The sequence below is a fragment of the Molossus molossus genome, unplaced genomic scaffold (genome assembly GCF_014108415.1).
Source record: "Molossus molossus isolate mMolMol1 unplaced genomic scaffold, mMolMol1.p scaffold_m16_p_1, whole genome shotgun sequence".
Lineage (NCBI taxonomy): Eukaryota > Metazoa > Chordata > Mammalia > Chiroptera > Molossidae > Molossus > Molossus molossus.
In genome coordinates this window covers 181,776,096-181,791,695 of record NW_023425344.1, presented here as the reverse complement: position 1 = coordinate 181,791,695, position 15,600 = coordinate 181,776,096, and the positions used below count along the sequence as shown (strand labels likewise).

At 39.8% G+C, this 15,600-nt stretch overlaps 1 protein-coding gene across 10 annotated transcripts in view; it reads left to right on the top strand.

Moving 5' to 3' along the window:
- TTBK2 (tau tubulin kinase 2) overlaps positions 1-15,600 on the top strand; it is a 170,361-nt gene that overhangs the window by 110,750 nt on the left and 44,011 nt on the right. For 9 of the 10 annotated variants that reach the window (XM_036261868.1, XM_036261851.1, XM_036261858.1 and 6 more), the window contains 2 exons: positions 1,200-1,292; positions 1,960-2,085. In XM_036261868.1, coding sequence (XP_036117761.1) covers positions 1,203-1,292; positions 1,960-2,085 — 216 coding nt within the window. In that variant the 5' untranslated portion in view covers positions 1,200-1,202. Of the gene's footprint in view, positions 1-1,199; positions 1,293-1,450; positions 1,510-1,959; positions 2,086-15,600 lie in introns of those variants that run through there. The other variant, XM_036261874.1, reaches the window with a different exon arrangement.

Here is a 15,600-nt window from a genome sequence, read left to right as displayed (position 1 = left end):
TATTTCTGAAATAGTTGAATATCTAATTCTATATAGTTTTTGTTGGCATTAACTCATGGTAGCCTGCTTTCTAATATATTTTATAATTTCACTTAATGAGCTTATATTTGGTGAGCCTCATAGAAGTCCTAAATTTAAAGGTTCTTTTATCTCGAGAGGATTTTGGTTTATATCAGTCATCACTGCAGGACAGAATCACCCAGAAAATACTTCATTCCTGGGCTTAGTTTTCCAGACCACAAAAGTGGAATAAATTTAAACACCAAATCTGAGTTAGTGGCAGGCCTGTGGAAACAAATTCTCAGGGCATATTCTTTTTTAACCACTCACTTTATCCCTTGATCGTGGTTAAGTTCCACAGAAAAAAAAAAAAGCAATATAATATACTTACCAAATGTTGCACTAAAGATAGCCCTTTGGGGGTCCTAGCTATATAGTAGCTATAGGGAGAACTGCTCAGTTACAACTCTTGTGTTGTGTAGGTTCAGTGCCTTTACATCTGTCTCCTTCCTGATTGATAAAACTCCGATTGATAAAACCTATGACAGATGTCTTCAGAATAGCCAAAGCTAAAGCTTGAGCATCAGCTGACTTATTTTGTTTCCAGATTTCTTTTCATTTTGGCTTAGTATTTCCTTTACTTCTTTTTTTTAAATTGTGGTAAAAAAACATATAACATTAAACTTAACATGTAAACCATTTTTTTTTTTTTTTTTTATCCTCACCCGAGGATATTTTTTTGTACAGATAGAGTGGGAGGGAGAGAGAGGAAGGGAGAGAGAGAGAGAAACATCGACGTGAAGGGACACATCGAGTGGCTGCCACTCCCACGACCAACCAGGGCCGGGGACAAACTGCAACCGAAGTATGTGCCCTTAGCGGGAACCGAACCCGGGTCTCTCCAGACCGCAGGCCGACGCTCTAACCGCTGAGCCAAACCGGCCAGGGCCTGTAAACCATTTTTAAAGTGTTCAATACATAGTGTTAAGTATATTCACATTATTGTGCAACAGATTTCTAGAACTTTTTTATTTTGCAACATTGAAACTCTCTATCCACTAAACACTAATTTCCTTTTTCACTTCCCTCAGCCCTTAGCAATTCCCTTCTCTTACTTCATAATTAATTCATTTATTAATGGGCTATTAATATATTATTTTTATCATATAATATGACTGAATTTTGTTTTGCTTATGAAGGAAATGGGAAGACATGATGACCTTTGGTCCTTATTCTACATGTTGGTGGAGTTTGTGGTTGGCCAACTGCCATGGAGAAAAATAAAGGACAAGGTAATTTTGGAAATGTCAGTTTTGGGTAGAGGAAAGAATAAAAATTCCTCCTTGGTAGGCATTTTTGTTGAGAATATATTGATGTATAAGAATTAAAATTTACAAGCATTTTCACTATATCATACTCAACATGTATTTTTTTTTTTTGTCTCTATAAGCTGATATTTGAGATCTAATTAATTTGGACATTTTTATGTACACAGAAATAGGTACTAATGTAAGTACAATTATAACTTCTAGTTATGATTTGATTTCTAGTCCTCCCTCTTAGTTTTTATTTTCACTAGTTCTCTCTTTATTTTTTAATAAATCAATGAAACTCTTCATTTTAATTGTCACATTATAATGTTTGATTTGAAAACTATAAACACCTATGTTGATAACAAAATGTAGACTAGATTTAAGATCAACTTTTTCTTTGGGAGTTTTATCGATTCACTGATGCAGAACTCTGTGCTACACTTTGGTTCTACATTAAAGCACCCAGCCCCTCACCCCGCTAAAGTGGTGTGCATTAAGCTATTAGTATGAATTCAGTTCTTGCTTTATATAGAATTATCCACAATCTCATTCCCCAGTACATGCCCTTGAGACTGTTTCTGAGAGGCTCTTAATGTGTAGCTGCCAAGAGAAATTGACTTGGGTTCCATTTCTCTTTTCTTCTCAGGAGCAAGTGGGCTCTATTAAGGAGAGGTATGACCACAGGCTTATGTTGAAACATCTCCCTCCAGAATTCAGCATCTTTCTGGACCACATCTCCTCTTTGGATTATTTTACAAAACCAGACTATCAGGTAATCATCTTTGTGAGTTCTGTGGGCTAATTATTCTCTCTGTTATCACTTATTGTAGTTTTGAGGTTGTTGTAAATGACTATGGGGGGGGGGGTCCCTAGAATAATTCTATTTTAATACATTCTGAGGAATGTGGTAAAATTAACTGATGATGACAGTGTCTGTGTGTGTGTGTTTCCTTCCTTCTGGATGAACATACTTCATTGGAGTTTTAGGTTTGTTCATCATGTAATAGATTTTACTGTTCCTGCTGTGATTCATCTGATATAGAACTGCTGATAGTTCAAATTATGTAACTCCTATAGCTAATGTTGACCAGAAGGAAATGTCCAACTAGGTGATGTATCTTTGAGGGCTGGAGAGCTGCATATCATATTTAATATACTATGGGTCAGCAGTCAGTGAAGATTGTTAGCTCTGCTTTATCTGTGGTCAATGAATCATTTCCTTAGAGCATCAGTTATTGAGGCATTATAAGGGTCTTATTAGTTTACCACAAATTGCATCCCTAACCCAACCAGCTATATTTCAGAAGATTCTGTTGGTCTCAGAGAAAACTTGGCCAGAGCTTAATGCAAAATAATTACTACCACTGAAAAGATAAACGAAGCCACACATAGATTAATAATAAAAATATATTAGTGTAGCCCTGGCTGGTTTGGCTCAGCGGTTAGAGCGTCGGCCTGCGGTCCTGAGAGACCCAGGTTCAGTTCCCGCTAGGGGCGCATACCTCGGTTGCAGTTTGTCCCCGGTCCTGGTCGGTCATGCGGATGGCAGCCACTCGATGTGTTCCTTTCGCGTCGATGTTTCTCTCTCTCTCTCCGTTCCTCTCTCTCCCTCCCACTCTATCTGAACAAAAAATGGAAAAATGTCCTCGGGTGAGGATAAAAAAATATATATATATATAAACATATATATATATTAGTGTATCATTTTTATCTGCAAAGGACAACACATAGACATTACTGCCTGTTAATGGAAGTTTTATATTCTAAAGTGTTGTCAGTGTTGCCTAGTCAAAGGACTAAGACTACCCACAGCACAGTCAACTGATTTGCATATAATAATTATTTCTGTGTGAAATTTCGGCTTTTGTATGAGATAAATAAGATATAAAGCAGAGAGGCAACATATAATCTTGGGTCTTTAGAGACCTTAAGGGAGTGAACTTATCTTCTTTCCTATATGGCTATTTGTGTTATAAACTATATATTGTCTAACAAATGGAGAAAATACATTGTATATGAGTTGCTTTGGAGTATGTTTTTATATTTACATTTTATATGTATTTTCTGAAATGCAGAGCGTTCATGTTACTTGCAGTAAAATAATGAAATATTATACCTGTAAGACTAGATTCAGGAAGAGCTAGAAAATATTCCAACTTTCCCATCTTGGGTGCTGATAATTTTTTTATTGAATGTAGAAGTTTAGCATAGCAAAAACTTTTAGGTCACATTCTCCTCTTAGTTATGTCTAGAGTCGTAAGAAGACTGTCATTTTAACCAGCTAGGTTCAAAACTTCAACCTATAATTAATTTAAATTAACACATTATTGTTCTCAACTTTTTCATTTGTGTATTTTCTTGGAGGCTTCTCTGTGTTTCTGACATATAATAACAAAACAAAGTATAGTGATTTTCCTATTTTTAGGAGAGAGAGAGCAGGTATAATATTTTCTTTGTTTCACAGATTCTATAAATAATCTGGTTCTTGCTCTCTGATCTTGCATAAGCAGTGAGTGGGAGCAGGGGCCAGGTGGATGGAAGAAGGATAATTGGAAAAAAGATGTTGGTGTGACTGTGTGTTCTGATGCCTTGTATCAGTGTGACATCAGGTTTCAAAAAGGGCTGAGCTCTGTAGCTTTTGTCTCCTTTTTTCCTCACAGAGGCCTGCTGCGGTCTTCATTTTGAGAAAAATTACCCTACTTTGAATCTGAATGCTCTTGTGAATGGAATTCATTTCTGAATTTGAGTTTAATTAACATTTTTTAAAAATTTTACTCATTGGACAACCACTATAGTTAAAAATAACAACAAACATTCTCCACCAACAAGCAAAAAACATACCAGTATTTAGTGTGACTGCTTTTTTAGCTACTTCAAAGGGCAAATAATATTTCTCCAACTTTGTATGTTCTGAGTCAAGACCAAAGTGAATATATTTTATAAACAAAGTGTTAAATGATGCTGTTTTATAAAGACACTTATACTTTGAATGTCTATGTTTTATAAATCTTTAAAAATCAGTTTGCTGGAGAAAATTATCATAACAACTTGCACACGGCCAATACCTCATCCAGTAGCCTGCTGCTGCTCACTCTGACAGCAGGTGTAGACCTAGAGAGAAGAGTTGTTTTGCTGTCTACCAGGAATCTTTTATGCTTGTCTCGATTAGAATAAAGGCTAGCACTTGCTTTTGGAAAATGTTATGGTGTTTTGGGAAATTATACCCAAGTTTATCAGTCTGAATAATAGGGTGTGGCCCTGACCGATGTGGCTCATCTGGTTGGGCATCATCCTATGTACCAAAAGATTGCTGGTTTGATTCTCCGTCGGGGCACATGCCCTGATTGTGGGATTGAACCCCAGTGCGGGGTGTGCAGGAGGCAGTTGATTGATGTTGTGCTCTCACATCAATGTTTCTCTCTCCTCTCTTCCTCTCTGTCTCTAAAATTCAATAAACTATTATTTAAAAAACAAACAAATAAATAAATGCAGGGAGTCCAGCCAGTGTGGCTCAGTGGTTGAGCATCGATCGACCCATGCACCAATAAGTTGCCCGTTCGATTCCTGGTCAGGACACAGGCCCAGGTTTGGGCCAAATCCCCAGTGGGGGGCATGCAGGAGGCAGCCAGTCGTTCTCTCTCATCAATGTTTCTATCTCTCTCTCCCTCTCCCTTCCTTTCTAAAATCAATAAAGAAAAAATATTAAAAGAAGGAGAAAAAGAGGAACTAAAAAAAAAGCAGATATCTTATTATAAATATTGTTTTTATTATTAGGTTTTTGAAAGAGCATAGCAACCATAAGAGACAAAGCAGTGCTGGGTCGTGAATCTCCTCAGGTGATAGAATTGCATAGATCTATACACACACACACACACACACACACACACACAGGAGTGCATGTAAAACTGGTAAAATTTGATAAGCTCTATGGATTGTACCAATGTCATTTTCCTGGTTTTGATATTGTACTCTAGTTATTTAAGATGTTACCACTGGGGCAAACTGGGTGAAGGGAACTTCTCTGTATAGTACTTTTGCACTTTCCTATGAATCTCTAATTACAGTTGACCCTTGAACAACATGGATTTGAAATGTGCAGGTTGTAAGTGGTTAGGAAATGGCATATGCAGAGGGCCAACTTAAGTTATACATGGATTTTCTATTGTGTGGTTGGTCAGTTTCCCTAACCCCCCAAATTGTTGAAGGGACAACTGTATTTCAAATTATAAGTTTTTTTTTAAAGTGCTGAGTCAACATTTTCAGAAATGTAGATAGTGATTTAAGAAGTGTGACTACCTTACAATTTATTTATTTATTTATTTCTGTTAATCCTCACTGAGGACATCTTTCCACTAATTACCAGATAGAGTGGAAGGGAGGGAAGAAGAAAGAGAGAAACATCGATGTGAGACAGATACGTCTATTGGTTGCCTCCTCTACAACCCTGACCAGGTCTGGGGATCAAACCTGCAACTCAAGTACATGCCCTTGACTGGGAATCGAACCCACGACTCTTCAGTCCAAGGGCCGACACTCTAACTGCTGAGCCAAACTGGCCAGAGCCTACCCTATAATTTATTTATTTTAATTGATTTTTTTCTTTATTGATTTTAGAGAGAGAGGAAGGGGGCAAAGGGGAGAGAGAGAGAGAGAGAGAGAGAGAGAAACATCGATGAGAGAGAACATGATTGGCGGCCTCCTGCATGCCCCCCACTGGGGATTGGGCCCACAACCTGACCGGGAATTGAACCTGTGGCCTCTTGGTGCATGGGTTGACACTCAGCCACTGAGTTACACCAGCCAGGTGGGCCTACCTTATCATTTAAATCCTTTTAAGGTATTTTAAGGAAGGAAAACATGAGTGGTGCCTAGGAAAATCTTTATCAACCTTGACTTTCACCACAGGATTCCACCTGCAGGTGTCACTGTTAATAAAAAACTAATATGGCAGCATCAGACTGGATAAAGGAAAACCCTTGCTGCCTTTACACATTATCGTCACACAGCAATTTCACAGTAATACTTGGACAGTAGTATTATCCCCATCTTATGGAGACTTAGTAGCCTGGGGAAATGAGTGGTGCTAGAAGTGGTTATCTGAATCCACTTCTGATTCATTTAAAAGGGCCCAAGCTTTTTCCATTTTGCCATCTGCCTTCCTTGGAGGGGTGGCCACAAATACAATAGGCACTGTAAAGTAAATACTAATATGACTGGTTAAGAAAAATTCAGTGAGCCCTGGCTGGTGTGGCTCAGTGGTTGGCTTGAGCACCGAACGGTCTTGGGTTCAACTTCCAGTCAAAGGCATGGACCCAGTCAGAGCACATGCAGGAGGCAGCCATTCGATGAGTCTGTCTCTCATTGACGTTTCTCTCTCTCTCTCTCTTTCTCTCCCCTTCCTTCTCCCTCCCTCCCTTTCTAAAAATCAATGGAAAAAATATCCACAGGTGAGGATTAACAACAACAAAAAACTCAATGAAATTATTTAAAAATTTTATGAAAAATTATCTGAAATTATTGTCGTTAATAAGATCACATGATTCTGACATAAGAACACAAAAAATATCTTTATTGGAGTGTTCAGATTATGTTAAGCATTGTTTAGCAAGTTGAGAAGACTAATGAAACCCACAAATATACACCCCATTGATGAGCCTGAAACTAAAATGTGTATATTAGCCAGTTCATACCCTGCTACAACATTGCCAAAGTCAGAGGATATGATAGAGAGGAATTCCAAACTGACCCTTCTTGGGGGACTTAAAGTTGTTGTAAGATCCCCTGATTCTGATAAAAGTTAAATTTTTCAGAGGGCATATATAGGCTGCTTGTGAAGCAAACAAGAGTTTGAGTGAGACAAAAAAGGAGGAACCTCCCATAAAATAGAAGGTCAGAGAAGGTCTTTTTCTGAAGCTGCCATTTAAGTGAAATACTACAATGTGACACTATAATGGCCATGTGAAGAGCAAAAATAAGAGGAAGAATGTTATACGTAAAAGGAAGAACAGTGGGCATAGGCTCTGGTTCAAGAAAGGAACGAAAAGAAAACAAGTGGCCAGAATCTAATAAATGAGGAGAGAGAGTGATTTGAGATGAAATTGGAAAGAAAGGCAGAGACGAGATGATGCAAGGCCATGTAGTCCCTGTTAAAGAATTTGGATTTTATTCTGTGCATCAGGAAGCCTTGGAAGTCTTAACAAACAGGAGCATTGTGATCTAATTTGTGTTTTAAGAGGATTATTTTTGCAGTTGTGTGCATTCAAATGAAGCAGAGGAGAATTAGAGACCATTTAGGGAGGTATTGAGAAAGGCTAAGCTGTGCCTTAGAAAGAAATATTTAAAAAATCAATGTCTTACATTACAGAGGTTTATTTTTGTGTGTTACAAAGCAGTGTAGTTACTGGGCAGCTCTCCTAGGCGACTCTCAAGTGGTGACTTAAACATCCAGGCTCCATCTATATTTTGACATTGCTATCTGTACAGTCATTAGGAAGGGGAAGAGTGAGTGAATGATTGCTTAGGAGTTTTATGACCAGGCCTAGAAGTGATCTAAACACTTTGGCATTTACCCGGTGTCCAGAATCCATTCACATTGGCCCAATTCTAACTGCAAAAGAAACTGGGAGATAGAGTCTTCTTTTGTGGGCAGGAACAATGATGGTTTTGACTTGGATATAAGCAGAAAAGATGGAGAGAAGTGGATGGGTTCTTGCCCCACCCCATTTAATTTTTCTCCTTTCATTTTCCATTGTACTTATGTGATTCAGCTATATTGGACCCTCAATGCAGTCAAATGGGACTACCAGTCCTTCCTTCTCCCAGCATGCCCTGCCTGGAATGCCTGTGTTATACACCTGCTTATCTTGTGAAATTGAAAGTCCTGAGCCAGGGCCTTACATATTCATCTCAGTTTCCTCAAGAAATTATCACAGGGATAGGCATTCAGTAAAACTTTGTGAAATTGGATCAAACCTGTTTAATCCAATTATTGCTTCTATTGACTGCAAACTCTGAAGACAAGACTGTTTTGTTCCCCAGCACCCAGAACAGTAGGCATTCAGTGTATGTCTGAATCAATGAATGGGTACTTGATATAACTATAGAACAAGTAGAGTCACAGAATGTCTGTTTACTTGACTCACTGGAATTCAGCTGTATATGCAGGAGATAGAAAATTTTTAAGGTGTCTCTTTTTGCCTGCTTTTGGCTCGGTTAGCCATGACCTATGAAGAGGGTGATGGTGATTCTGCTATTCCTTTGGTCTTTCTCTCATAGACAGCAGTCCAGTCATCTAGAATCAGACTGCATTGAGTGTGATTCTAATGTATAAAAGAATATTAATTTGGGGGCACACTATAACCAGCTTACTTCATTCACATTCATTTGAAGAAATAGTCTTACTTCATTCACATTCATTTGAAGAAATAGAGTCTGTCCCAGTGCTGGAGGGAAAACTAGCTAGGTTGTACTGGTGCAATTACAGTTCTGACTTTATGGGCATTTAAACAGGCTTTCAAGGATAATCTCAACTATATGCCGTTATTGCCTTGCTTGCTAACTGGCTGTAAATCTTCTCTAATGGAAGAGCACTGCACTTAAAAGACCAGTTTCATTCGGTGTTTTGCCTCACGCCATTTGTATGATCTAAGACTGTTTTCTTGTCTGTGAAATATAAAAATACCTACCCCACAGTGTTGTTGAGATTTTAATGAGATAATTGTAGGCATGTTTTGTAAAGTATAAATCATCATATAAACTTAAGTGGTATTACATGTACCTCAATGACACTGCATTTGCTTATAATTATCTCACTTTTCTTCATTCTTGTATTATACTCTACATTACTTTTTTGTCAATAGAACTTCTATTTTCTTTATGCAAAAAGGACATGTTGCTTACCATTTCTGTTTGTTTATTTATTTTATTTATTTTTGTTACAGATATTTCTCTTTTTTTTCCCCATTGATACCCTCTTCCCCTTCCACCCTGTCCCATCCCCAGCTTTGTTGTCTATGTTCTTTGGTCATGCATACATGCATGTAAGTTCTGTGGTTTATCTCTTCCCTCTCAGCCCCCCCTCCTCTGAAGCTTGTCAGTCTGTACCCCACCTCTGTGTCTCTGGGTTAATTTTGTTCAGCAGTTTGTTTAGCTCATTATATTTCACAAATAAGTGAGATCATGTGATATTTGTCTTTCTCCACTTGGCTTGTTTCACTTAGCATAATACTCCCCAGGTCCTTCCATGCCATCTCAAAGGATAAGAGATAAGAGATCTTTCTTTCTTATAGCTGCATAGTATTCCATTGTGTACATGTACCACAGCATTTAAATCCACTCATCTACTGACGGACACTTGGGTTGTTTCCAGGTCTTAGCTATTGTAAATGTGTTGCTATGAACATAGGGATACATATATTCTTTCTGATTGGTGTTTCAGATTTCTTAGGGTATATTCCTAAAAGTGGGATGGATCACTGGGTCAAATGGCAGTTCAATTTTTAACGTTTTGAGGTAACACCATAGTGTTTGCATTCCCACCAGCAGTGTACTAGAGTCCCCTTTTCTCCACACCCTCTCCAGCACTTACTGTTTGATGATTTGTTGATAGCAGTCATTCTGGCTGGTGTGAGGTGATACCTCATCATTGTTTTAATTTGCATCTGTCTGATGGTTAGTGACATTGAGCATTTCTTCATTTGTCCCTTGGCCATTTGTATGTCCTGTTTGGAGAGGTGTCTATTTAGGTCCTCTGCCCTTTTTTTTTTTTTTGGTACATGCCCCTAGTGGGAACTGAACCCGGGACTCTCAGGTCCGCAGGCCGACACTCCAGCTGCTGAGCCAAACTGGCCAGGGCCTCTGCCCATTTTTTAATTGGGTTCTTTGTCTTCCTTTTGTTGAGTTGTATGAGCACTCTATATATTTTGGAAATTAACCCCTTATCTGATGCATCATTGGTGATTATGGTCTCCCATATAGTGGGATCCCTTTCTGTTTTGATGGTTGTTTCTTTTGCTGTGGCATGGAAGGAGGCATTGAGAAGCTTGGTACAATGACAGTTTACCTGTGGCTGGCAACACATTAAAAAGAAGACATTGGCCCTGGCCAGCATGCTCAGTGGTTAGTGTTGGGCCACACACCAAAGGATCGTGGGTTCAATTACCAGTCAAGGGCACATACCTGGGTTGGAGGTTCAATCCCCAGCCATGGTTCAGATGCATGCAGGAGGCAACCAATTAATGTGTCTCAGTGTTTCTCTCCCCACCTGCCCACCTCCCCACCCCCTCCCATCCCTTCCATTCTCTCTAAAATTCAGTGGAAAAAATATCCTCAGGTGAGTATTAACAAAAAATAAATACATATAAATAAAAAATAAAAAGAAGACATTGATATCAGCCAGCACTATAGGCTGCACAACCTTGCTTGCCTCACACTGCCCCAGGTGCCCTGGGGCCATCGATCAGGAACACTCCAGTATTCTCTGGATCTTGATATAAGTGGTGAAAATAGCTAAAACTCTGGGCTTCTTCAACGCATTCTCTTTATTTGCTCTCATTTTATGGTTTTGTTCTCCAAAGGGTGGAAGCAGTGCAGTATTTTCCCCCTCTATCGATTCTGCTAAAAATCCCTGGCAGAGGAGGGAAATCTAGATCATGTGCATTTCTTTCCCTGTACTGCATCTACTTATCACTGAAGTGAGTCAGTTTCCTTTGCAGTAAATCATCTATTTTGCACTCTGCTGGGTAAGTGCTTTATTGATCCATTAATTTACCATTTATTAACTGAGAAATAAGGTCTCAGGATTTTCAATGAGTCCTACATATCACATTACAAATAATTCTTGTTTTTGCAAAGACTGGACTTAGTCTACATTTTCTTTGAAAAGGCAAGCTGGGATTTCATGTAGAGGTAAATATCATAAACTATTGATTGCTTTTGTGCTAAGGATTAGAGAAAGGAGGGGTGCTTTCCTAAGGCATTATGTCTGTGTCACATGACTGATTGCTATAAAGCAGTGGTTCTCAGCCTGTGAGTCGCGACCCCTTTGGGGATTGAACAACCCTTTCACAGGGGTCGCCTACGACCATGGGAAAACACATATTTCCGATGGTCTTAGGAACAAAGCCACCACTCCTCTATCCGTCTTCAGGCAGGTCCACCCACATGCAGATACGCCCACGTACAACATGAGGAACTGTATTAAAGGGCCGTGGCATTAGGAAGGGTGTGAGCCACTGTATAAAGAATATTTCAGAGGAAGAGAAAAATGGCGGCGGAGTGAATGGAAGCTACACAGACCATCTCCCAGGACCAAATTGTATTTACAACAAAAATAAAGACAAATCGTCAGGAAGGGGCAACCGAAAGGCAGCTTGGAGGACCACATAACCAGGGACACTGACTCAATCCTGGTAGGCTTGCGAGGACATGAGAGGGGGCCGGGAGTCCACGGTCTGCAGCGGCCTAGGCTGGGACCAGTGGACTCGGCTGGGACCCGGGGACTCTGCTGGAAGCTGCGCCCTCGGCTGGGTCCTGTGGCCTCGACTGGGTGCTACGCCCTCGGCTGGGTCCTGCGAACTCACCTGGGTGCTATGCCCTCGGCTGGTGCCGCAGCCTCGGCCACCCTTGGCTGGGAGCAGCGTCCTCGGGTTAAAAGTCCAAGGCGGCTCCACGACGCTGAGTCTGGACAGAGGCTAAATTGGCAGCAGCCACTCACCTGGGCTCTGGCAGAAGGAAGGCAGACTGGACTGGAACTGTGTGGGGACACTCGGGATTTGGAGGGTGCTCAGAACTTTTGCTGAGTGCAGCCATGCAGGACTCTGGTCATCTTACTCCTTCCCAGGGCCCTGGGGAGAGGCGGTGGCCCCTCCCTCGGAGATTCAACCCAACAAGGTGGCCATTGAAATGCTAATTGAGGTCCATTAACAACCAACATCTGCCCCACCTCAGGAAATCCCCTTATGCTGAGCACCTGAGGGAGTTTTTTCAGGCAACTCAGAAACCAAGGTTCTTCAGGTGACCTCTACTAATAGCCTCCAGGCAAAAAAAGCTAGAGGATAACTACCATTCCATGGGCTAGCAACTCTAACCAGGAAAGTTAAGACTTGATAGTGGTGTTTAAAGTGGGTCCTCCCTGCTTCATCCAAACCCAGGAGAGGGAGCCACAAACAGCAGAACACCAACACCCACAGGGAAAAGTTGGCAGGCTCCAAAGCCCACTGTGATAGCCAAAATGGTGAAAAACAGAAACAAAAGCCAAATGAAAGAACAAGAGACCTCTATCGAAGATGAGATAAATGAGGTGCAGTTAAGCAAGTTAACAGAACTAGAATTCAGAGCCATGATCTTGAGGAAGCTCAACAGCATGTGTAAGGCCATAGAGATGCTGAAAATAAGCCAATTGGAAATTAAAAACCATCAAAAAGAGATAAAAAATGACATATCAGAAATGAAAAACACATTGGAAGGTCAAAAAGGAGAGTAGAGGAAGCTGATGACTGGATCAGTGAATTAGAAGACAGGGTAGAAAAAATCAACCAATCAGAAAAACAAAAGGAAAAAACTATTAAAAAACAGGAAGACAGCTTAAGATAACTGTGGGACAACTGGAAACATAATAATATTTGCATCATAGGAGTCCCCGAAGAAGAAGTAAATGAGCAAGGGTTAGAGAATATATTCAAAGAAATAGTGACAGAAAACTTTCCTAATTTGGTGAAGGAAGAAGGCATTCAAGTTCAAGAAGCACAGAAGGCCCAAGTAAGAAGAACCCAAAGAGGCCCACACCAAGACACATAGTAATCAAACTGCCAAAAATTAAAGACAAAGAGAGAATCCTAAAAGCAGCAAGAGATAAGCAACAGGTTACCTACAAAGGAACCCCCATAAGGGTCTCAGCTGACTTCTCACAAGAAACACTACAGGCCAGAAGGGAATGGCATGAAGTAATCAAGGTCATGAAAAACAAGGATCTGAGTCCAAGACTACTCTACCCAGCAAGGCTATCATTCAAAATAGAAGGCCAAATAAAGAGCTTCCCAGACAAAAAAAAGGCTAAGGGAATACATTAGCACCAAACCAGCACTGCAAGAAATGTTAAAACGACTGCTGTAATTAGCAGGAGAAATGGGAAGAAAAATAGAACCACACTAAACAAAAATGGCAATAAAGAAGTACATATCAATAATCACCTTAAATGTAAATGGATTGAATGCTCCCATAAAAAGACACAGAGTAGCTGATTGGATAAGAAAGCATGACTCATCTATATGTTGTTTATATGAGACCCACCTCACAACAAAAGACTCACATAGATTGAAAGGGAAGGGATGGGAAAAAATCTACCAAGCAAACGGAAGGGAAAAAAAAGCTGGGGTAGCAATACTCATATCTGATAAAATAGATTTCAAAATGAAGGCCATAACTAGAGACAAAGAAGGCCAATACATAATATTGAAAAGATCTATCCAACACAAAGATATAACCTTGATAAACATATATGCACCCAATATAGGAGCACCAAAATATATTAAAAATCTTCTGGAGGACTTCAAAGGAGAAATCGATAGCAATACAGTCATAGGAGGGGACTTCAACACCCTGTTGACAGCACTGGATAGATCCTCTAGGCAAAAAATTAGCAAGGAAACAGAGACTCTAAATAAAGCACTAGACCAAATGGATTTAATAGGTATCTACAGAGAATTACACCCCAAAACTACAGAATTCACATTCTTCTCAAGTGCACATGGGACATTCTCAAAGATAGATCACATGTTAGGGCACAAACTAAGTCTCTACAAGTTCAAGAAGACTGAAATCATATCAAGCATCTTCTCAGATCACAATGGCATGAAACTAGAAATCAATGGCAAGAAGAACATGCAACGACATTTGAACACATGAAGGCTAAATAGCATGTTATTAAACAATGAATAGGTTACCGAGGAAATCAAGGAAGAAATCAAAAACTTCCTGGAAACCAAGGAAAATAAAGACACAACACCACAAAATCTACGGGATGCAGCGAAAGCACTTCTGAGAGGGATGTTCATAGCACTACAGGCCTACCTCAAGAAACAAGAAAAATCTCTAATACACTATCTAACCTCACAACTTAAAGAACTACAGAGCAAATAAAAAGAAAACCCCAGAGCAAGTAGAAGGAAGGAAATAGTAAAGATCAGAGCAGAAATAAATGACATAGAGACCAAAAAAAAAACAATTCAAAGGATCAATGAAACAGACACTACAAAGAAAGAAAACTACAGGCCAATACCCCTGATGAACATAGATGCCAAAATGCTGAACAAAATACTAGCAAATCGGATCCAGCAATACACCAAAAAAATTATCTACCATGACCAAGTGCGATTCATCCCAGGGATGCAAGGCTGGTACAATATTCACAAATCAATAAATGTGATACACCACATAAATAACATGAAGAATAAAAACCACATAATCTTATCAATAGACGCTGAAAAAGCATTCGCCAAAATCCAGCATCCATTTCTGATAAAAACGCTCAGCAATGTGGGAATAGAGGGATCATATCTAGACATAATAAAGGCCATATATGAAAGACCTACAGCCCACATCATACTCAATGGGCAAAAACTAAAAGCTTTTTCCTTAAGAAAAGGAACAAGGAAAGGATGCCCACTTTCACCATTCTTATTTAACATAGTACTGGCAGTCTTAGCCATAGCAATCAGACAGGAAGCAAAAATAAAAGGGATCCAAATTGGATAGGAGGAAGTGAAACTGTCGTTATTTGCAGATGACATGATACTATACGTAGAAAACCCCAAACACTCCATCAACAGTTTACTAGACTTGCCCTGGCTGGTTTGGCTCAGCGGTTAGAGCGTTGGCCTGCGGTCCGGAGAGACCCGGGTTCGGTTCCCGCTAAGGGCACGTACTTCAGTTGCAGTTTGTCCCCGGCCCTGGTTGGTCGTGCGGGTGGCAGCCACTCTATGTGTCCCTTTCACGTCGATGTTTCTCTCTCTCTCTCTCTGTCTCTTTCCCTCTCTCTCCCTCCCACTCTATCTGTACAAAAATTGGAAAAATGTCCACAGGTGAGGATTAAAAAAAAAAAAGTTTAATAGACTTAATAAATGAATTTGGCAGAGTAGCAGGATACAAAATTAACATCAAGAAATTGATGGCATTCTTATACACCAATGATGCACTCACAGAAAGAGAAACTAAGAAAACAATCCCATTTACCATTGCAGCAAAAAAATTAAGATACCTAGGAATAAACTTAACCAAAGAAATAAAGGAC